The 22513-nt window shown below is 47.8% G+C and overlaps 1 protein-coding gene across 7 annotated transcripts in view; it reads left to right on the top strand.

Annotated features, from left to right (window-relative positions):
* Positions 1-22513, top strand: part of LOC143804249 (nuclear RNA export factor 1-like) — a 93326-nt gene that overhangs the window by 13859 nt on the left and 56954 nt on the right. For all 7 annotated transcript variants that reach the window (XM_077282162.1, XM_077282157.1, XM_077282161.1 and 4 more), the window contains 6 exons: positions 1894-1977; positions 2789-2893; positions 4151-4261; positions 6624-6693; positions 18392-18480; positions 19052-19159. In XM_077282162.1, coding sequence (XP_077138277.1) covers positions 1894-1977; positions 2789-2893; positions 4151-4261; positions 6624-6693; positions 18392-18480; positions 19052-19159 — 567 coding nt within the window. The remainder of the gene's footprint in view (positions 1-1893; positions 1978-2788; positions 2894-4150; positions 4262-6623; positions 6694-18391; positions 18481-19051; positions 19160-22513) is intronic.

The following is a 22513-nucleotide window of genomic DNA, read 5'->3' as shown; positions in this document are numbered from 1 at the left end:
CTGACCACCATTCCCATTGTACAGACCACGTCCTCTAATAAGTTTGTAGCTACAGGGATGGTACCTGGAGCTTCTCCTCACCAGCTGAGGGGTGGCCTAATAGGGAATAACAAATAATGCAGTCCTCATCAGGGGACCCCAGGGGACAAATGATGCAGACCCCAGGGGACAAATGATGCAGACCCCAGGGGACAAATGATGCAGACCCCAGGGGACAAATGATGCAGACCCCAGGGGACAAATGATGCAGACCCCGGGGACAAATGATGCAGACCCCAGGGGACAAATGATGCAGACCCCAGGGGACAAATGATGCAGACCCCAGCACATATAATGCAGACCCCAGGGGACCAATAATGCAGACCACAGGGGACCAATAATGCAGACCACAGGGGACCAATAATGCAGACCACTGGGGACCAATAATGCAGACCACAGGGGACCAATAATGCAGACCACAGGGGACCAATAATGCAGACCACAGGGGGTCAAATAATGCAGACCACAGGGGGCAAATAATGCAGACCACTGGGGGTCAAATAATGCAGACCACAGGGGGGGTCAAATAATGCAGACCATAGGGGGGGTCAAATAATGCAGACCACAGGGGGGTCAAATAATGCAGACCACAGGGGGGGTCAAATAATGCAGACCACAGGGGGGGTCAAATAATGCAGACCACAGGGGGGGTCAAATAATGCAGACCACAGGGGGGTCAAATAATGCAGACCACAGGGGGGTCAAATAATGCAGACCACAGGGGGCAAATAATGCAGACCACAGGAGGCAAATAATGGAGACCACACCAGGGGTCAAATAATGCAGACCACAGGGGGCAAATAATGCAGACCACACCAGGGGTCAAATAATGCAGTCCACACCAGGGGACCCCAGTGACAAGTAATGCAGACCACAGGGGACAAATAATGCAGTCCCCACCAGGGGACCACAGGGACAAATAATGCAGTCCACACCAGGGGACCCCAGGGACAAATAATGCAGTCCACACCAGGGGACCCCAGGGGCAAATAATACAGACCACAAGGGGCATATAATGCAGACCACAGGGACAAATAATGCATCCCTCCCCAGCAGACAAATAATGCAGTCCCCACCAAGGGACCCACATGATTTGTGTCATCTCTACTAGCATGCAAATGGTTTCTTATAAGAATATGCATAAAGTTTACTGGTTTATTCTCAGGATAATAAATGTTTAAAATGTCAAAGGTCTTGTAGGAAAGAGCAACTTTACTGGAGTTGGGTGTATTATTACATCCAGCATCTGCCTCTAACAGCAGCGACTGGAGCTGGCTCCCATCACTACTGTTTAGCCAGGCAATCTCTGACAGTGGCAATTAAGTGGAACAATTGCTTCACGTGACCGTGGCCAGAGATCTAATGATGAAGTATTGTATTATCTAGAACAATTTAAGTGCCCTAATGGAAGTAAAAAAAAAAAAAAGTAAAAATGAAATAAAAATACAACAAAAATAATAATAATAATCTTTATTTTTATATAGCGCTAACATATTCTGCGGCGCTTTACAGTTTGCACACATTATCATCGCTGTCCCCGATGGGTCTCACAATCTAAATAATAAAAAATTGTAAAATGAATATTGCCCCCTTTTTTTCCTAGTTCAGAAATAAAGCAATCATGTTTAGAATTGCTGCCTTTCTAAGAGTCTGAGCTATAAAAATTACTCAACCCTTATGTTACGCTGCGTAAAGATTAAACAATAAAACTTAAGAATTGCAATTTTTTTTCCCCGGTCACAGCACATCATCTAAAAAACAAAACAATGAAAAGCTAGTAAAATGTGATAAGTACCCACAAATGGTATTAAGGAAAACTACAGCTTGTAACAAAGCCCCTGTCTCTGCCTGTAGATCCCTCAGGGACGGAACTACGATAAGATGTGGTTATTGACTTCTATCGAAAACGAGTGCGGATTTCACTTCCGAGCTTTTCAGGTACGGCCGTCCGATATCTTCCCCCCTGCCATAGTGCATAAACCTTCCCATGGAAGTATTGTTCACTTATTGCACAATGCTCGTCACAATCGGGACAATCACTGCAAATTTGTCATTCAGGATCTTGGGAAAGCTCAGTGACAACACCTGAGGCCAACTGCCCTCCTAAATGCTAATAATGGTGATGAAAGATTTAGAGGGGCTTTCCTTTATCACTTCCTTGCCTGCTCCAGCATTGGTGATTCTGAGTCTCGGGGGTTTGTATGGGCGGTCCGGAGCCTAGGAAGATCCTCCAGGGCTGTGCTGAACTAATGGATAGGACAGAACTTAGGCTATGTGCACACGTTGCGGATTCTCTGCGGATCCGCAGCGTTTTTTGGGGTGCAGAAAGGCTGCAGATCCGCAATTGATTTACAGTACAATGTAAATCAATGAGAACAAAAAAGCTGTGCGCACGTTGTGGAAAATCCGCTGCGGAACGCTGCGGTTTAAAAGAAGTAGCATGTCACTTCTTTTTTGAGAATCTGCAGCGTTTTTGCACCCATTCCATTATAGAATTCTGCAGGGGTAAAAAACGCAGTAAATCCGCAATAAAACCGCAGCAAAAACGCACATAAAACACTGCGGATCCGCACAAAAAACGCGTCAAATCCGCAGCTGCGTTTTCTGCCAGGAGAGGCAGAATCCGCACCAGAAATTCCTAAGGCTAATCCGCAACGTGTGCACATAGCCTAAAGGAATCAAATTTAGGCAGAATCTGTCTAGAAATTGTATTTTTGTTACATCCGACAGTCATTTTTTTTTTCCCCAGTTCCACTATGTGAAAAGCATGGCAACTTTCTTCGTGGACAACTTCTCCACTGCCAGATCTCTGGTTCAAGTGTCAAAGAAGATACAAGGTGTTCACTACCACAAGGTATCCACTGCCTGTACACAGATTGTGCCCAATAAATATATATATGTGTATATATAGCCTTTTTTTTCTTCTTTACTTCCAAGAATCTTTTGTTTTTCCCCGTGTATATAGCCGTGTCAGGAATGTGTTGTAATTTAGAATGTCCCCATTAGTTTTTCTATATGATGGGTAACCCACCGGCTCCTTGTGGGAAGCAGGCAACCAGGCCACACCAATATGATTATCAGGGTATATCAATGGCATTTAAATGGTTAAGCAGCAGTGATTCCAGCTAACTCCGGTCTCATGCCGGCTGTGCTCTGTACAGATGACACCTCCATACATGCCATCACATGAAGGTTTGCTGTGTCTCCCATGCATGGAGCAGATACCAGGATACGGGCGGTTATACGAGGACTTTTAGACACGGCCATAGGTAGGAGGCCATCAACCCAGTGACAACTGGTGCACATGACCAAACTGCCACAAACAGTCACCATGTTGGTGGCAGGAGGCCTGACGTCCTGTAGTGTGACCTGTGCTCACAGTGCTGCATTGGCAGGTCTGTCACTGACGCCCCATTCTCCTCACAGATGAGAGTACGTGGGGCAGATGTGAGAGTCTGGAGACGTCGTGGTGAAAATCAACAACAATCGTCCATTATACCTCATTTGTCAGTTGGTCAGGGATGGTGTGGTGAGGCTTGGAGGGTCACAGAAACCAACAGGTGCAGGACAATGCCCGATCTTGTATGGCCAGAATGTAGAAGCAGGTCATGGATGTCTTAGGCATTGAGGTTATCGGCCAGCCCTCACGATCCCCAAACCTGAATCCAATTGAGAAACTCTGGGACACCACGAATTATTGGCATGGACTGTCCAGGAGCTCACTGACCACTGGTCCAGGTGTGGTCCAGGTCTGAGGCGATCCCCCTTCCCAGGACACCATCCATGGTCTGATCAAGGGCATGCCTAGACATCATTAGGAGTGCACACTCATGAGTTACATTATGTGATATCAAGATTGAAGTAATGTTTTACTTTGATTTGGAATGGATATATATATATCTTAATCAAATAATTTTTTTGTGAAAAAATCTAAATTATTAAACAGTTCAATATAAGTTCCAGAATGATACAGATTTTCCAGTTCAGTTTTATCATTAAGAGCCTTAATCAAGATCCCACCATCCCCCGTTTCCACCCTACCCCACACCCAAACCCCAATCCAAACCCCAATCCATACATATATATATAATTTTTTATTTTTTTTTTGCAGATAGTCATTAAAGCAACGCCAATCTACTTGTCAAACAATCTGATGGATACGGGTAATATGAGCCCGTTGAATACAGTAAATTCCCTGGAACACAGGATCACAGACATCCAGGTAACGTTCGTCTAGAACTTCAATATTTAGTTCCGTATCGTGTCCTTTTACTCTGCTGAGAAGGCCGGTGTGCTCACTGTGGCAGTAAACCTAGAGCGGGTCTGCGTGCTCCCTGTGGTGCCATCTGATTCCCATGTATAGTGGGTCAGCAGGTGATGGCGACCACTGTGCCCGGGAGAGAACGCTGCCAACTACATCAGCTAGATGGGCAGTATCTGCTCATTTCATGTTTGCTCGTGTGTCGGAGGTTTGTCTATTTTTTTTTTTTTTATTCTTCTCTTTCATTATGTTATTAGAGACGCCCATCCAGGAGGGTGTCGGACCTCCTTTAGTCTTTCGAACCGCAGCAATTCTCCATCGCATAGATTGCTCTTGTGTTGTAGTTGTTCTGCAGGAATATCAGCTCACATGGATGAGAGAGCTGCTAATTAGATGGAGGTACTGACCCAGAAAGGCTCCAGAAAGTTAAGATCTGAGGACTAGGAAGCAAGGAGAACTCGCTGATGTTCTCCTGGAAGCAATAACCTTTGGCTATATGACCTCGTGGTACTATGCTGCTACCAAGAAGGGATGAACGTTGTTGGCACTTGGTCATCTGCCGTTGTAGACTCAGCTAAGGAACATCAGGTTGTGGGTTCGGCCCCGTTAGTTGGACACTAGCATTGTATTCTCCTGTAGTTTTCTTCATTGTGCTCTGCCTGTTCATTAGAATGATTTCTCAAAACCTCCTCTGATTACTTTCATCAGTACAATTCTTCACACTCTCCTCTGACCCCTTTCATTAGAACGATACTTCACATCTTCATTTGACCTTTTCATTAGAGATAAGTGGATTGCTTTGTGTAACTCCGGTCCAAGTCAGTGTTTTCTGGCTGTGGACAGTAGCTGCTTCAATTTCCAGGTGCTGCGTTTGACATGACCGCCTTGTGTGATGTCATCAGTACGGTGTGTGTCAGAAGGTAAGTAAATTCGCACAGCTCCTGTCCACAGCTAGAAGGCACTGACCTGGATCGTGGACTGAGGTTGCTCTTAGCGATCCACTCATCTCTATTTTTCGTCAGAATGATTCTTCACATCCTCCTCTGACAGCTTTCCTCTGAACGATTCTTCACGTTCAGTAGAACGATTCTATACATTCTTCTCTCTCCTATTATCAAAACAATTTTTCACAACCTCCTTTGATACTTTCATCAGACTGTTCCTTCACATCCTCCTCTGACCATTCTTGTAAGAACAATTTTTCACATCCTCCTTTAACCCTTTTCATCAGAATGATTCTTTCAGCAAAGCAATTCTTGATATCCTCCTCTCATCTTTTAATTAGAACAGTTCTTCACATCCACTTCTAACCTTTCATCAGAACAGTTTTTCACACCCTCTTTTGATCTTTTCATCTCTACGATCCTTAACATTATTGTCCTATCTAATTCTCAGAAAGATTCTTAACATTCTCTTCTCCCATTTCATCACAATAAATTCATCACAACCCGTTCTGATCCCTTTATCGCAATTCTTTACATTTTTCTCTGACCCTTTCTTTAAAAACGATTCTTCATCTCCTCTGACACTTTTCAATAGTACGATTCCTCACACCCTCATCTTATTTTTTTTCATCAGAATGATTCTTTACATCCCCCTCTGATCCTTTTATCAGGACAATTCTTCAGGTCTTTTTTTCAAAGTGATCATCGTCTGATCTCTTTCGTTGGCTAGTTGTCTACAAGATGCCCTTTGTCTTGTTGTTTTTCATCAATCATATCACTTGGGGTATCACTTGGGGTGTACTCTCCACACTGTGACACGTAAAAACCCCAGAAGGTGGACAGATTTTGAAGTGCTGGCCCCCGGCTAGCCTAATGCTGATGACCATGCCTCGTTGGAAGTAGCTCGGATCGCTTCATTTTCCCATTATAATATGAATTCATGCGGAAAGTGATACTGAACACTGGATTTTATGCTGCGCCCCAGGATCACGTGTCTAAAGCTCCAATCATGACTGTGCCAGTGTCGCTAACAAAGGCTAACAAAGTGGCCATCCGGCGGACATGTTGTGCGGCTCCTGGTCCAAACAGATGACCTGATTACCAATGCATGATGCGTCTTCTTTAACACATCCGTATGGCAGAGGTATTCCCGATCTGGCCCTGGGGCTCGTGAACTAAAATAACGGGAGCATATATGTCTTATGCTGTCAGGTCAGGTTGGTAATTGTGGTTCCAACACGGACTATAAAATACCGTTTGGATCAAGAGTAAACTGGCGATACGCACGCGACCATATTCACAGCTTTATGCAGTTCTGCCTATTAGAATTGAGTAAATATTCAGCATTTTATTCCCTTTTATCTGTCTCATTCTTGTAGTCCTGCCTGTGGAAAAGGTACGACCAATCACGCCAAAGCCTTGACCTGAGCGATCTTGAAAATGATCCAGGTAAGAATCGTCTGACTTATGTCTTATATGAATGAGTTGAGGTTCAGTGTGGGTAAAATTACAATTTATCTACTTTTCGGTACTGATAATCTACAGACATCAAATGTTCTGGGGGAAGGAGGATGAATTCAACCCCAAGAACATCGTCCCAACCGTGAAGCATGGTGGAGGAAACATCATAGTTTGGGGGGTGCTTTTCTGTAAAGGTGACAGGATGACTGCACCGTATTGAAGGGAGGGATGGATGGGGTCATGTATTGTGAGATTTTGGCCAACAACCTCCTTCCCTCAGTAAGAGCTTTGAAGATGGGTCATGGCTGGGTCTTCCAGCATTACAATGACCCGAAACCACAGCCAGAGCAACTAAGGAGCGGCTCCGTAAGAAGCATTTCAAGGTCCTGGAGTGGCGTAGCCAGTCTCCAGACCTGACCCCAATAGAAAATCTTTGCAGGGAGCTGAAACTCAATGTTGCCCATCGACAGCCCCAGAACCTGAAAGATCTGGAGAAGATCTGTATGGAGGAGTGGGCCAAAATTCCTACTTATTTTCCCCACTGTATACTCCGCAATAAACAAATCTCACCCCCTTTTTCCTACTTAAAAAAAGAAATTAAAAAAGTTAAACTATTTTTATTGTCTGTAGAAGTTATGAGGCTGGGTAGTGTCTGTGTGAGCAGGAAGGGGTTGAATGCTTGGTATTAAATGTCGGTGCAGCAGCGAGGGTAATGCAATTAACCCCCAGACCCCACAGCCACAGCAGCTCAATGTCAGGTGCACCAAGGTTCCCATTGTCTCGCTAAATTGTGTTCTGGCAGAGGTCCCTGCTTATAATTGCTTTTGGCACCCGGCCGTCTGTGTCATGTGTGGCCATTGGTTACATTGTGTACGCAGCGAGGAAAGTCTGTGAATAAATGCTGAACGCTTCCAGGATTTCTGCATTGTGCATGGAAAATACAATGTGTTGTGAACCTGAGAAATTGCAGTCACCGTGCTATGATGTGACCGTCTGATGAATCAGGTTATCTGTGCTCAGACGTCACCGCAGGAAGGTGGCTGCTGGTGCCCTCTGGTGGACAGTGGGGGGTATAACAGGCCAATCATACATTACTGATCCTGAGTTACATCCTGTATTATACTCCAGAGCTGCACTCACTATTCTGCTGGTGCAGTCACTGTGTACATACATTACTGATCCTGAGTTACCTCCTGTATTATACTCCAGAGCTGCACTCACTATTCTGCTGGTGCAGTCACTGTGTACATACATTACTGATCCTGCGTTACATCCTGTATTATACCCCAGAGCTGCACTCACTATTCTGCTGGTGCAGTCACTGTGTACATACATTACATTACTGATCCTGAGTTACACCCTGTATTATACCCCAGAGCTGCACTCACTATTCTGCTGGTGCAGTCACTGTGTACATACATTACATTACTGATCCTGAGTTACATCCTGTATTATACTCCACAGCTGCACTCACTATTCTACTGGTGCAGTAAATCTGTACATACATTACATTACTGATCCTGAGTTACATCCTGTATTATACTCCAGAGCTGCACTCACTATTCTGCTGGTGCAGTCACTGTGTACATACATTACATTACTGATCCTGAGTTACCTCCTGTATTATACTCCAGAGCTGCACTCACTATTCTGCTGGTGCAGTCACTGTGTACATACATTACATTACTGATCCTGAGTTACCTCCTGTAGATCTTTTATTATAAAAATGAAAAACATAACAATAATAATAACAGAAACAAAACAGAAATATCAGCCAGAAAAAAATAATCAGTATACTGAACACTGGTCCAGCCGCTCATTCTCTCCTCTCACACATATTATACAGTATATACAGAATAACTACTTTGACCTTCTGGTCCGGTCACCAAACAAAATAATAACAAATAAAATAAACAATGGCAAACAAAAACTATATACATAAACTTTTTTCTCTCTCTTTTTTTTTTTTTTTTTTTTGAATTATTATTATTATTTTTATTTTTTTTTTTTTAGTTTTAAATAATATAGCCACAAATTTAAACAAATATATACAAAACTAAGCTATCCTCCATTCCCAACCCCCCGCACTGACCTGAGAGCTGGTCCTGCGTCTCATGCCTCAGTCCATGTCCAACGTCCATAGGCCAGATCAGGCAGTGCCAGTTTTCCCCCAAACAACCCAGTGTCCCATAGTCCCACAAGATAATCCCACCTCCCCCCTTTTCCCACCACCCAACCTAACACCTACACCCAAATCTATATCCCCATATACAATATATACATTATATACAGCAGCACACACCACAATGATTACAAAACATGAAGCCCAAGTTCGGCGCCTGCAGCCCTACATCACTGTATAATGATCAAACAAAACAAAAATCTACAGTGTCAGCAGCAGCCCACCACCAGGAAAGGAGATGACCAGACTAGGGCACACTAAAAGAAAAGCCCCTCCAGAGGAGCGCGGCCCTCCGTGCGCCCAGTCTCCCATACTCCAGAGAGCGCACCTTCACCAGGTCACCGAGTATGGTCCTAAACACATCATCCACGGGGAGGATTTTTCGTTGCGTCGATACTAAGCACCGTGCGTTCCACGTGTGATACCTAACCACTGCGCTAACTAGAAATAAGGTGCAGCGGTCCCGACCACCAAGGTCTCCGAATGCTCCATAGGCCCATTCCGCATAGGAGAGACCGGCCAGCCGAGACCAGCCAATGAAGGCGCCCACCCTGTTGTACACCTCTGTGTTGAAGGGACAATGAAGCAGGAAGTGGTCCATGCTTTCCAGCAAGGTACCACAATGCTCCCGAGGACAATTCCTGTCCTCAGAGCTCCTACACTTCAGATTGTCCCTCACACACAGTTTCCCATGGAAGCAGCGCCAAGCCAAGTCCCAAAACTTCGAGGGGATCCGGATAGAATTCAAAAGATGTAAACCCACCCCAAGATCCCGACTTGGGCAGTCCCTGAGCGCCAGAGGCCTCTGGAAATGGGTCAACAGAACCCTATTGTCAAGGAGTTTCCTTGGCAGAGTCCTGATCTCCCACATTCCCAGACCCCACCGACGAATTACCTTCAGAACCAAGGTAGCGTAAGCCGGAAGATGTCCATGCGGTGTGCGAAGATCCTTCACTTGCCCTCCTGTCTCCCATTCCTGGAAGAAAGGCTGAAACCATCCCCTACAGGAGAATACCCACGGAGGAGCCCTCTCTTTCCAGAGGTTTGCGATATTGATCTTAATGAAGGTATCCACAAGGAATACCACAGGGTTGACCATACCCAACCCTCCTAGTCTCCTCGTATGGTAAGTAACCTCCCTCTTGACCAGGTTCAGTCTATTCCCCCATAACAGTTGGAAGAACAAACTGTAGACCCGAGTCCAGAGAGATTCTGGCAAGATGCACACACTGCCCAGATAAATCAGTAAAGGGAGCAGGTAAGTTTTGATCAGGTTTACCCTTTCCCTTAGGGTCAAAGACCAACCCTTCCATTGGTTCACCTTCTGAGTGGCGATCTCTAGCCTGCTGTCCCAATTTTGTTTGGGGTAATCCCCCTGGCCAAATTCGATGCCAAGGATTTTTGCAGAGATTTTGGGTCCTGGAAGGGTGTCCGGGAGATCAAAACCAGGATCTCCTCCTCCCAGCCAGAGACTCTCACACTTATCCCGGTTGATCTTGGACCCGGATGCCTCCGAGTAGCGATCTACCTCTGACATCAGCCACCCTGCCTCCTCGTGAGAGGAAACAAACACGGTGACATCATCGGCATACGCCACCACCCTCAGAGTGGCCTCCGGTGCTGCCTGGTCCATCCCGATCCCGGCCAATGGTCCACGCTCCACCCTCCTAACAAGAGGGTCAATCGCAAACACGTACAGCAGCGGGCTCAAGGGACAACCCTGGCGAACACCGGACCCAACCTCAAAAGAGCTGCCAATCCAACCATTCACAAGCGGGAAACTCTCTGCCCCACTGTACAAGGTCTTAAGCCAATCAACAAACCCCCCCGGCAGGCCATATCTCAGAAGGACGGACCAGAGGTACTCGTGATTAACCCGATCAAATGCTTTTGCCTGGTCCAGTGACAGCATGTACCCCTTCCAGTGACCAGCCCTACCCTGTTCCACTGCCTCCCGGACACAGAGCACAGCACTAAATGTGCTGCGGCCTGGAACAGAGCAATGCTGGGCCTCCGAAAGGAGTCGGGGTGCAAATTTCACCAGCCGATTAAACAGCACCTTTGCCAGAACCTTCCTGTCTGCATTGAGAAGCGCTATGGGACGCCAATTCTCAATGCAAGATGGGTCCTTACCCTTTGACAAGATGATCAGAGCAGACCTCCTCATTGACTTCGGCAGAGTGCCCGAGGAAAGACACTCATTGAATACCTCAGTCAAGAGGGGAACCAAAACGTCCTTAAAGGTCTTATAGAATTCAGATGTTAAGCCATCTGGACCAGGCGATTTTTTTGGGGCAAGCCCTTCAATCGCCAACTGAACTTCCTCTTCCCTGATCATTTCTGTCAAACTGTCAAGAGAGGGGTCTACCCCTGGTTCGGGGACGGCTTCAGCCAGGAAAGCCGACATCTCATCCCAATCAAGATCCCTCTTCCCCAAGAGGTGCGAGTAGAAGGATCTGACAACCTCCAGGATCCCTGATCTGGATCGCCTCAGGGACCCCGTAGTGTCGACCAGTCCTGTAACTACTTTACTATTCACTGACATCTTGCAGTTTCTGTAAGGGTCGGGCGAGCGGTACTTCCCGTAATCCCTCTCAAAAACCAAAGATGCGTGTCTATCGTACTGACACCTCATAAGCAAAGATTTCACTCTGGAGATCTCCTCGCGGCTACCTCCAGTTGAGACAAGATGTTCGAGTTTCCTCCTCAGACCCTGATACAGGCGGTACCTGCTCAGATTCCTGAGGCTCGAGAGCTGGCGGAAGAATCTCGCCACCCTTTCCTTGAACATCTCCCACCACTCTGACTTACTACTACAAAGATCCAGTAAGGGTACCTGGCTCTGAAGAAAATCCTCAAAGGACTGTCTTATCTCCGCTTCTTCCAAGAGAGAGGAATTGAGCCTCCAAAAGCCTCTTCCCATCTGGAGGGTCTCTGTAACATTCAGAGAAAACAAAATTAAACAGTGGTCGGAGAACTCCACCTCAACAACAGATACTGCTGAAGAGACAGCTTCCTCCTTTAAATAAAACCTATCTATTCTGGACCTACAGTTACCTCTATGATAGGTGAACCCCTCGTGGCCTGGGGTGTGCCGAATGTGGACATCCACCAGGCGAGCCTCACTAGCTATACTATTAAGGGCGACACTATCATAAGTCAGCTTGTCTCTGGAACCTCCTCTATCTCGGGGCCTCGTGACAGCATTGAAGTCCCCTCCAAAGACAACCTGCCGACTTGTAAAAAGGTAGGGCTTGATCCTCATAAAGAGACACTTCCGGTCCCACTTAGATTGGGGACCATAGATGTTGATGAGCCGGAGCTCTTGTCCCTTCATGAGGACATCTAAGATCAGGCACCTCCCCATTTCTAACTCAATAACCCGTCGGCATTCCACCGGTGCGGTAAAAAGGACCGCCACTCCGCTATACGGCTCGGCCGCAAGAGACCAATAGGAGGGCCCGAGTCTCCACTCCCTCTTAGCTTTAAACACATCTGCCATGTTTGGCAGCCTGGTCTCTTGCAAAAAGAAAATGTCAGCTTCAACCCGGCTGAGAAAATCAAAGGCCGCAAATCTAGCTGTATTTGACTTTATGCTGGTGACATTAATGGACGCCAGCGTCAACGGAGTGGGTTCCGCCATCATTGGTGATTGAGTTAGATGGCTTTCTTTTTCCCACTACCCTTATCCTCTGCCTCAGAGGAGGAATCCTTCCCCCTCTTTAATGACAATGAGGTATCCATTCCCATGTGTTTTTTATTTTTATCGTCCTCGTCTCCGGACTCTGGGCCAGTCCCTCCCTCCAAGGATCTTACATTCCCCGAAGAAGGAGACTCGGCGTCCCCTGTGAGCCCCGCCGAAGCCAGAACCTCACCCTCAGCTTCCTCCTCAGAGGAAGAGATGTTTTCAAGGGCTTGGAACCGGTTAGAAAGACCAACCAGAGGGGAGTCGGTTTTTCCTTCCTTAGGTACCTTGGTCAGAGCGGGAGAAGATTTTTTATCTCCCTTCTTTCTCTTCTTTTTGGTGCCGAGCTTACGCTTGTTCTCTAGCCACTGCCTATTATCCTCATCCATACTTTCATAATGGGAGGACTCTGAGGCAGTGGCACTTTCCTCCCTGTGGATCCTCCTGACCTCCTCATCCAACTCATCATCCCTCGGAGCCTCAGCAGCAAGACTGGCATCCAGGACAGGAGCCGCCCCAGTAGCCCGAGGCTCGCCCAGCTCCCTATCCTGTCTGCGCTTGTCTAGACGCCTTAGCTGGGCAGGCGTCTTTTTATTGCTTTTCTTCCTTGGCCCCTCAGCTCCCTCACCCCTGCTAGTCCCTTCCCCAGCAGAATCAGCCTCACGGCTTTCTCCCACCGGGGTCACGACTGCGTTAGCGAAGGAGCGAGGACAACGGCTGAATGGGTGACCTAACTCACCACACAGGTGGCACCTAATCTCCACACAAGATGCAGCAAGATGGCCTATATCCCCACACAATGCACACTTCTGCACAGTGCAGTTTGCGCTGAAGTGTGTGGGGTCGCCACACTTGTGACAGAGCTTCGGTTGCCCCTGGTAGAAGACCAGGATACGATCCCTACCCAGGAAGGCAGATGATGGTATGTGGGCAACCGTACCACCTGAACGCTTAAGTTTTACCATAAACGTCCAGGCACCTGACCAGATACCAAACTCGTCACGGTTTTTCTTTGGCATTTCTACCACCTCTCCATACCGGCCAAGCCACGTCATGATGTCATAACAAGAAAGCGACTCGTTACAAGTCATCACGGTCACTTTCTTGACTTGGTTTTGGCGAGACACAACCTGAACGGCAAAGTCTCGCCAGCCAGGCTCATTTTTTGCCAACTCATAGTTCGACCAGAAGAGCTCAAGCCCCTCCGGCCGGACAAAGCTGACATCAAACTCAGGTGTGGAATAGGGATGTATCAAGGCGTAGATGTCAATCGCCTTGAAGCCCATCCTCAGCAGGAGCTCCACAACCTTCGACCTTGGAGGACACGCATCACTGCCCCTCCACCGAAGACGGACCACATTCCTACGCACACTACCTGGCCCGGCTGTTGGGAGGGACCACACTGTATCCCCCCCTCTTTGCTCTCGGAAGGCCCCGAGGCCATGCCTCTCTATCCAGAAGGATAGATCAACCTCTCGACCCTCTACCATTAGTGATCTCTCTCCCTTCTTTAGAGCCTCCAGGAGACGCCGTTGCAACATGCCATCCCCAGAGCCCGGAGACGAGGAGGACGCCCTATTTCCCCTGGAGGTGACAGCGGCAAAACTCCTGACAGGTGCTGCCACCACCGGGGGGGCAACCGGACCAGTGACCACATCCACACCAACAGCATCACCATTACCCACCTCCATAACCCCCTCACCCTCTACCAAACCAGCAACCACACCACTAGACAAAGAGTTTTCCTCATCCATACCCACCACCACATTCACTCCTGCTGGACCAGTGACAACAGGGGGTGACACTTTGGCCTCCGCATCATCAGGCACAAGGGGCTGAGTCTCCTCCACAGAACTGGAGGTGACCTCACCCCTGGTTTTATGTGTGCCCTCCGCATCATCAGATGATGTTTTCTGCTGCTTTACTGCTGATACCAGGCGCCGCTGATCTTTCGACGCTATGGCGCGCCGCTGTTCCTTCATATCAGCATCTTGTTGACCAGCGACGCCAACACAGAACAGGACTTTGGTGGGAGGACCGGAACGCCCAGCCCCGGTAACCCCCTCACACTGCCGCCGCTTCTCAACTAAGTGATCAGCGGCAACAGCATTCAGGGGCACCGAGGCTACCGGAGCTGCCCCTGACACCGGGCTGCTCCCCCCTCCCACTGGGGAGCGCACCACAGTATCGTGGCCTGATTTTTCGCCTGCCGCCGGGCCGCCCTCACTGTCCAGCCTCTCGGCTGATGCACCTGCTGCTACGTCCCCGCTACTACAAGCAGAGACGGAGCTCTGCGCCTCACTACATTGCTTTGTAGTCTCCCCGCGCCTTTGCACCGGATCCACAGCAGAACCCGGGCTGGGCTGGGCAACGGGGCTTATACAGTGAGCTGACCCTGCAGCCGACTCAGGGGGTACAGGGAGGGGGGCATACACATAGCTTACCGCTTCCTGCAGCTTTGGCTTGGTGGTTTTCTTTGCCTTTTTTTTCCGGCCCCCAGGTGCCTCCTCTGGTAAATCATCACCAAGATGGAAGTTCTGAAGGCACACTGGGGACTCCAGGAGCTTGATCTCTGCCATTAGCGCCCCTCCCTGGCCGATGTCACTGTCCTCCCCAGAGCCAGCAGAACTGCGACGAGATGTCATTGTCGCCTGTCCAGCAGGGAGCTCGCTGCACGTGGCCTGTGAGTGACTAAGCAGGCTGCCAGGTGGGGTTTTCTGCTGGTCATCATCCTCCTCATCATCATCATCATCATCCACCTGGCTCTCAGGCTGCAGCCCCATCTGCCTTTGCTCTCTGTTATCAGCCATTTCTCTAAATCGGTCTTCATTTATAAGCTTTTCTTTAAATGGTCCACTTTTTTCACGAATAAATGCTTTTCTTACCTCCAGGTCATTAATTTCAAGCTTCAGGATCTTTACCTCCGCCTGGAATTGCGTCTTCCTGGGTCTGGAGGCGCCTGCAGCTTTTGCGCTTGTGCAGCGCAGCTCCTCCCGCAGCCTTCTCAGGATCTTACTCGCATCTTCGTACTCACGAAGGTGGCTCATGACCCAGGAGGCATAGGTGGACACAGACTCCCGGGGTCTCTGCAGCGCCCAACCCTCCTCAGTGAGGTCGGCCTCACCTCCGTGAGCACTCAGCTTTCCTCCGGAAGGGCCTTCATCCTGCACGCTAGCAGGCTTTTCCTCCATGGAAGCCTTGCGGCTTCTCTGGGTCTCTGCAGACCTGGGGGGAGTAGGAGCCACATTGCTGCGACTCCTGGTGGAGCGTCTCACCCCCGAATCCTCTGATGTGCAGGCTGGTTGCTGGTTCCTTCTGCCCCCCGCCAGCCTGGTCCGGGAAGCAGAAGCCTGGGACTTGGCTCCTTCACTCATCCCAGGAAACCCACTCCCTCCCTGGGTAAGAGAGAGAGCAGGTCCCCGGGTGGAGAGGTGGTGGTTCTCAGGAGCTCAGGAGCACACAGCAGGTTCAGTGGCGACCGCACCCACAATCACCACAATGAGTAGCAGCTGAGCTGCACTCACTACTCTGAAGGTGCAGTCACTGTGTACATACATTACATTACTGATCCTGAGTTACATCCTGTATTATACTCCAGAGCTGCACTCACTATTCTGCTGGTGCAGTCACTGTGTACATACAACACATTACTGATCCTGAGTTACATCCTGTATTATACTCCAGAGCTGCACTCACTATTCTGCTGGTGCAGTCACTGTGTACATACATTACTGATCCTCAGTTACATCCTGTATAATACTGCAGAGCTGCACTCACTATTCTGCTGGTGCAGTCACTGTGTACATACATTACATTACTGATCCTGAGTTACATCCTGTATTATACCCCAGAGCTGCACTCACTATTCTGCTGGTGCAGTCGCTGTGTACATACATTACATTACTGATCCTGAGTTACATCCTGTATTATACTCCAGAGCTGCACTCACTATTCTGCTGGTGGCGTCACTGTGTACATACATTACATTACTGATCCTGAGATACATCCTGTATTATACCCCAGAGCTGCACTCACTATTCTGCTGGTGCAGTCACTGTGTACATACATTACATTACTGATCCTGAGTTACCTCCTGTATTATACCCCAGAGCTGCACTCACTATTCTGCTGGTGCAGTCGCTGTGTACATACATTACATTACTGATCCTGAGTTACCTCCTGTATTATACTCCAGAGCTGCACTCACTATTCTGCTGGTGGCGTCACTGTGTACATACATTACATTACTGATCCTGAGTTACATCCTGTATTATACCCCAGAGCTGCACTCACTATTCTGCTGGTGCAGTCACTGTGTACATACATTACATTACTGATCCTGAGTTACCTCCTGTATTATACCCCAGAGCTGCACTCACTATTCTGCTGGTGCAGTCACTGTGTACATACATTACATTACTGATCCTGAGTTACACCCTGTGTTATACTCCAGAGCTGCACTCACTATTCTGCTGGTGGAGTCAATGTGTACATACATTACATTACTAGATACTGTATAGCAGCCATCCATAACCTTTCTCCTCCGTATTTTTCTGAATTAATCTCCCGACATCTTCTCTGGTCCTCCCAAGACCTCCTTCTCTCTTCCATTCTTATTCGCTCCTCACCCAATTCTGTGCCCCAACACGTCTGGTTATCCACCACATTTGGATCCTTCAAAAGAAACCTGAAAACCCAGCTCTTCAATGAAGCTTACAACCTGTAATGACCACACGGCCACCTCAACACCAGAGCTCCTCCAACCCCCGACCTACTGTCTCCATCCCCACCATCCTGTAAAATGTAAGCCCCCAAGGGCAGGGTCCTCGCCCCTCTGTATCAGTCTGTCATTGTTAGTTTACTGTAAGTGATATCTGTAATTTGTATGTAACCCCGTCTAATGTACAGCACCATGGAATCAATGGTGCTATATAAATAAATAAGAATAATGTGTGGGCACTATATGACGGTATGCTATAGGTACTGTATAGCAGTAATGTGTTGGCACTATATGACAGTATGTTGTAGGTACTGTATAGCAGTAATGTGTGGGCACTATATGACAGTATGTTGTAGGTACTGTATAGCAGTAATGTGTGGGCACTATATGACAGTATGTTGTAGGTACTGTATAGCAGTAATGTGTGGGCACTATATGACGGTATGTTGTAGGTACTGTATAGCAGTAATGTGTGGGCACTATGTGACGGTATGCTGTAGGTACTGTATAGCCGTAATATGTGGACACAGTATGACGGTATGTTGTAGGTACTGTATAGCCGTAATATGTGGACACAGTATGACGGTATGTTGTAGGTACTGTATAGCAGTAATGTGTGGACACAATATGACTGTATGTTGTAGGTTCTGTATAGCAGTAACGTGTGGGCACTATATGACGGTATGTGTCAGGTACTGTATAGCAGTAATGTGTGGGCACTGTGACGGTATGCTGTAGGTACTGTATAGCCGTAATATGTGGACACAGTATGACGGTATGTTGTAGGTACTGTATAGCCGTAATATGTGGACACAGTATGACGGTATGTTGTAGGTACTGTATAGCAGTAATGTGTGGACACAGTATGACTGTATGTTGTAGGTTCTGTATAGCAGTAACGTGTGGGCACTATATGACGGTATGTGTCAGGTACTGTATAGCAGTAATGTGTGGGCACTATGTGACGGCATTTTACATACTTATACATCTTTTACAATGGCAAAACTGTCCAGAAATGGTGGCGTCGTTCTTTTCTGTTGGCCCCATTGTGTTGCCTGCGCCGTGTCTCGTCCTCAATAATGTTATTTCCTTTCCTTAGATTTGCTTTCTGCCAATATTATGCTTTCGGTGAACAATCTTTCGGCCACAGAAGTCATCATGCAGATCATCTCGGAGTGTTACCCCCAGGTAATCATACAATTAATTACAGCCCCATCTGTGACCTGATCCTCATCAGCCTGTGCTACTAGTAATCCTGGGGGACCAATCTAGGACCCCCACAATCTCTTCTGTCACTGTTAGGCTGGTCATCCATGGGGCAAGAAACAGCGCCACCCGTGTCCATAGGCTGCGTGTGGTATTGCAGCTCGGCTCCATCACATCAATGCAGCCGATCTGCAAATCCAGACGTTACATGAGGTGCTTTATGCGTGAAGCAAGGCGGCCATGTCTTCCAAACTCCGACTATAGTCTGCAACACTGATAGACCACCTATTACCAGGAAATTAGCACTTAACCAGTTTTCTTGGAGATAAGCGGCGCCCAGGGTGGCTGTCATCCATTTACAACCCCCCAGGATACTTACATATAAATGGTGATGATTGAGGGGGCATTGCCTGTATGAAGTCTGCGGCATAAAATCTGTATCCAGCAGACACCAGTATGACCAGTGCAGACCTCCATTTCAGTGCTGTTACACCACTTCTCTGCCTTTTACTTTCAGACTCTTCAGTGAAATTATATATATATTTTTTTGTAGCTTCAGTCTTTGGACCTGAGCTGTAATCATCTCTCCAAGCTGACGGGTTTTGCTCATCTCTTCCATCTGACCCCGCACCTGCGGAGTCTGAACCTGTCCTATAATATGGTACGTTGTCTCCTTGCTCAGGGGGTCAGGTCTGTGGCCATCGTGTCGTCTTCCCCTCCTATTATCTCCTATATGCCATCAATCGCGGGGTTTCGTTGAGTTACAATGGCAACCGGCGGCCTCTTGAAGACCCCCGTCCTTCCATCCTTGTACACCCGCGTTCACAATATGGTACAAGCGATTAGTCGCACTAAAATAACAAAAAATTTACAATTTTTATTTTTTTAATATTAAACTAAAACCCATAAGTTTCAATTGAATCGCTTCGCTTTTGCTTATTAAAAAATAAAGAAATTAATAAATATATCAACTTTTATTTTTTTCATTGCATTTTTGACTACGGTTGACCAAAAATAAATATATATATATATATATATATATATATATATATATATATATATATATATATATATATATATATATATATATATATATGCATATACAGTACAGAGCAAAAGTTTGGACACACCTCATTTAAGGATATTTCTATATTTCCATGACTATAAAAATTGTAAATTCACATTGAAGGCATCAAAACTATGAATTAACAAATGTGGAATTATATACTTAACAAAAAAGTGTGAAATAACTGAAAATATGTCTTATATTCTAGGTTCTTCAGAGTAGCCACCTTTTGCTTTGATGACTGCTTTGCACACTCTTGGCATTCTCTTGATGAGCTTCAAGAGGTAGTCACCGGGAATGGTCTTCACTTCACAGGTGTGCCCTGTCAGGTTTAATAAGTGGGATTTCTTGCCTTATAAATGGTGTTGGGACCATCAGTTGTGTTGTGCAGAAGTCTGGTGGATACACAGCTGATAGTCCTACTGAATAGACTGTTAGAATTTGTATTATGGCAAGAAAAAAGCAGCTAAGTAAAGGAAAACGAGTGGCCATCATTACTTTAAGAAATGAAGGTCAGTCAGTCCGAAAAATTGGGAAAACTTTGAAAGTGGCCCCAAGTGCGGTGGCAAAAACCATCAAGCGCTACAAAGAAACTGGCTCACATGATGACCTCCCCAGGATAGGAAGACCAAGAGTCACCTCTGCTTCTGAGGATAAGTTTATCCGAGTCACCAGCCTCAGAAATCGCAGGTTAACAGCAGCTCAGATTAGAGACCAGGTCAATGCCACACAGAGTTCTAGCAGGAGACACATCTCTACAACAACTGTTAAGAGGAGACTTTGTGCAGCAGGCCTTCATGGTAAAATAGCTGCTAGGAAACCACTGCTAAGGACAGGCAACAAGCAGAAGAGACTTGTTTGGGCTAAAGAACACAAGGAATGGACATTAGACCAGTGGAAATCTGTGCTTTGGTCTGATGAGTCCAAATTTGAGATCTTTGGGTCCAACCACCGTGTCTTTGTGCGGCGCAGAAAAGGTGAACGGATGGACTCTACATGCCTGGTTCCCACCGTGAAGCATGGAGGAGGAGGTGTGATGGTGTGGGGGTGCTTTGCTGGTGACACTGTTGGGGATTTATGCACAATTGAAGGCATACTGAGCCAGCATGGCTACCACAGCATCTTGCAGCGGCATGCTATTCCATCCGGTTTGCGTTTAGTTGGACCATCATTTATTTTTCAACAGGACATTGACCCCAAGCACACCTCCAGGCTGTAAGGGCTATCTGACCAAGAAGAAGAGTGCTGGGGTGCTACGCCAGATGACCTGGCCTCCACAGTCACCAGACCTGAACCCAATCGAGATGGTTTGGGGTGAGCTGGACCGCAGAGTGAAGGCAAAAGGGCCAACAAGTGCTAAGCATCTCTGGGAACGCCTTCAAGATTGTTGGAAGACCATTCCTGGTGACTACCTCTTGAAGCTCATAAAGAGAATGCCAAGAGTGTGCAAAGCAGTCATCAAAGCAAAAGGTGGCTACTTTGAAGAACCTAGAATATAAGACATAATTTCTCCTTTGCCTCATTGGGGGGCACAGACCGTGGGTGTATGCTGCTGCCACTAGGAGGACACTAAGTTGAAACAAAAAAAAGTTCCCTCCTCCCTTGCAGTATACACCTCCTGCTGGCTCCCAGAGAACCAGTTCTTGCTTAGTGTCTGTAGGAGGCACTTTTTTGTGGTTCAGACCCCAATATTTTTATTTTATTTTTTACTTTTCTGTAAATTTTTATTTTTTAATTAACGGAGTGAAGGGGGCGACGGATCCTTTCAAGGTTCCGATCTCCCCCGAATCATCAACAGGCGAGAACGCGGAGTGTCGCCTCCCCGTACCGTCTCCTGCAACGTGGGAAGCCATGCCTGAGCTCACTTCAGGGGCGACCGTTCCTTCAGGTTCTGATCTCCCCACACCAGCAACGGGTGACAACATGGAGTGTCGCCTCCATGTATCCTCTCCTGGAGCAAGGCCTAATGCCGGACAACTGGCCCTGTCCACCCGGGGGCTTGAACTCTGTGGATGTACAGAGGCCCCTCTCTATGGCGTCCGAGCAGCCCCCACTTTCCCACCACTGTTAAAGCGGATGGCACAAGGAGGCGGACGGTTCCTCTCCACCTCCCTAACAAAGGGATGGTGGATTGAGGTTTACCACTTTATCCCTGCACCGTCCACGCTGCAATACCTGACCTGCAGCAGAACAGTAGAGTGCGCGCGCTTTCCTCAGGCGCTGAATCCCAGTCGTCTGCAGTGGCTCCATGCCGGGACGCGCACCGATGGCGAGTGGATCCAGTCAGCATTCACATGCTGACAGGGGCTTCCCTGTGATCTCCCTGAGGTAACGCGCCGGCCGCATAAATTTAGTCCCCAGCTTCGGCCGATGTGTAGGTACATCTCCACCTCCCTATTAAAGGGATGGTGGATTGATGGTGATCCCTTTATCCCTGCACCGTCTAAGACCAGCAGCGGCAGCAGGGGGACTGCAGCACCTGCCACACACAGCTGGGTTACCGGCCATTTTCTGAGTAAGTGCTGGGGCTGGAGGGCTCTGGACAGGCGGTCCGGTGTGACGGTGGCAGGGGGGCCTCTCTCTGGCAGCAAGAGCGCATTTCTGGATCCCTTTTTTTTTTCTCCTTTGCCTCATTGGGTGTATGCTGCTGCTACTAGGAGGCTGACACTAAGTGATACAAAAAAGTTCTCTCCTCCCCTGCAGTATACACCCCCCTGCTGGCTCTCAGCTCCTCCCCTGCAGTATACACCCTGCTGCTGGCTCTCAGCTCCTCCCCTGCAGTATACACCCTGCTGCTGGCCCTCAGCTCCTCCCCTGCAGTATACACCCTGCTGCTGGCTCTCAGCTCCTCCCCTGCAGTATACACCCTCCTGCTGGCTCCCAGCTCCTCCCCTGCAGTATACACTCCCCTGCTGGCTCTCAGCTCCTCCCCTGCAGTATACACCCTCC

Source organism: Ranitomeya variabilis, chromosome 2 (genome assembly GCF_051348905.1).
Source record: "Ranitomeya variabilis isolate aRanVar5 chromosome 2, aRanVar5.hap1, whole genome shotgun sequence".
NCBI classification, from domain to species: domain Eukaryota; kingdom Metazoa; phylum Chordata; class Amphibia; order Anura; family Dendrobatidae; genus Ranitomeya; species Ranitomeya variabilis.
The sequence above is the reverse complement of the archived record's forward strand: the minus strand, read 5'-3'. Positions and strand labels throughout refer to the sequence as shown.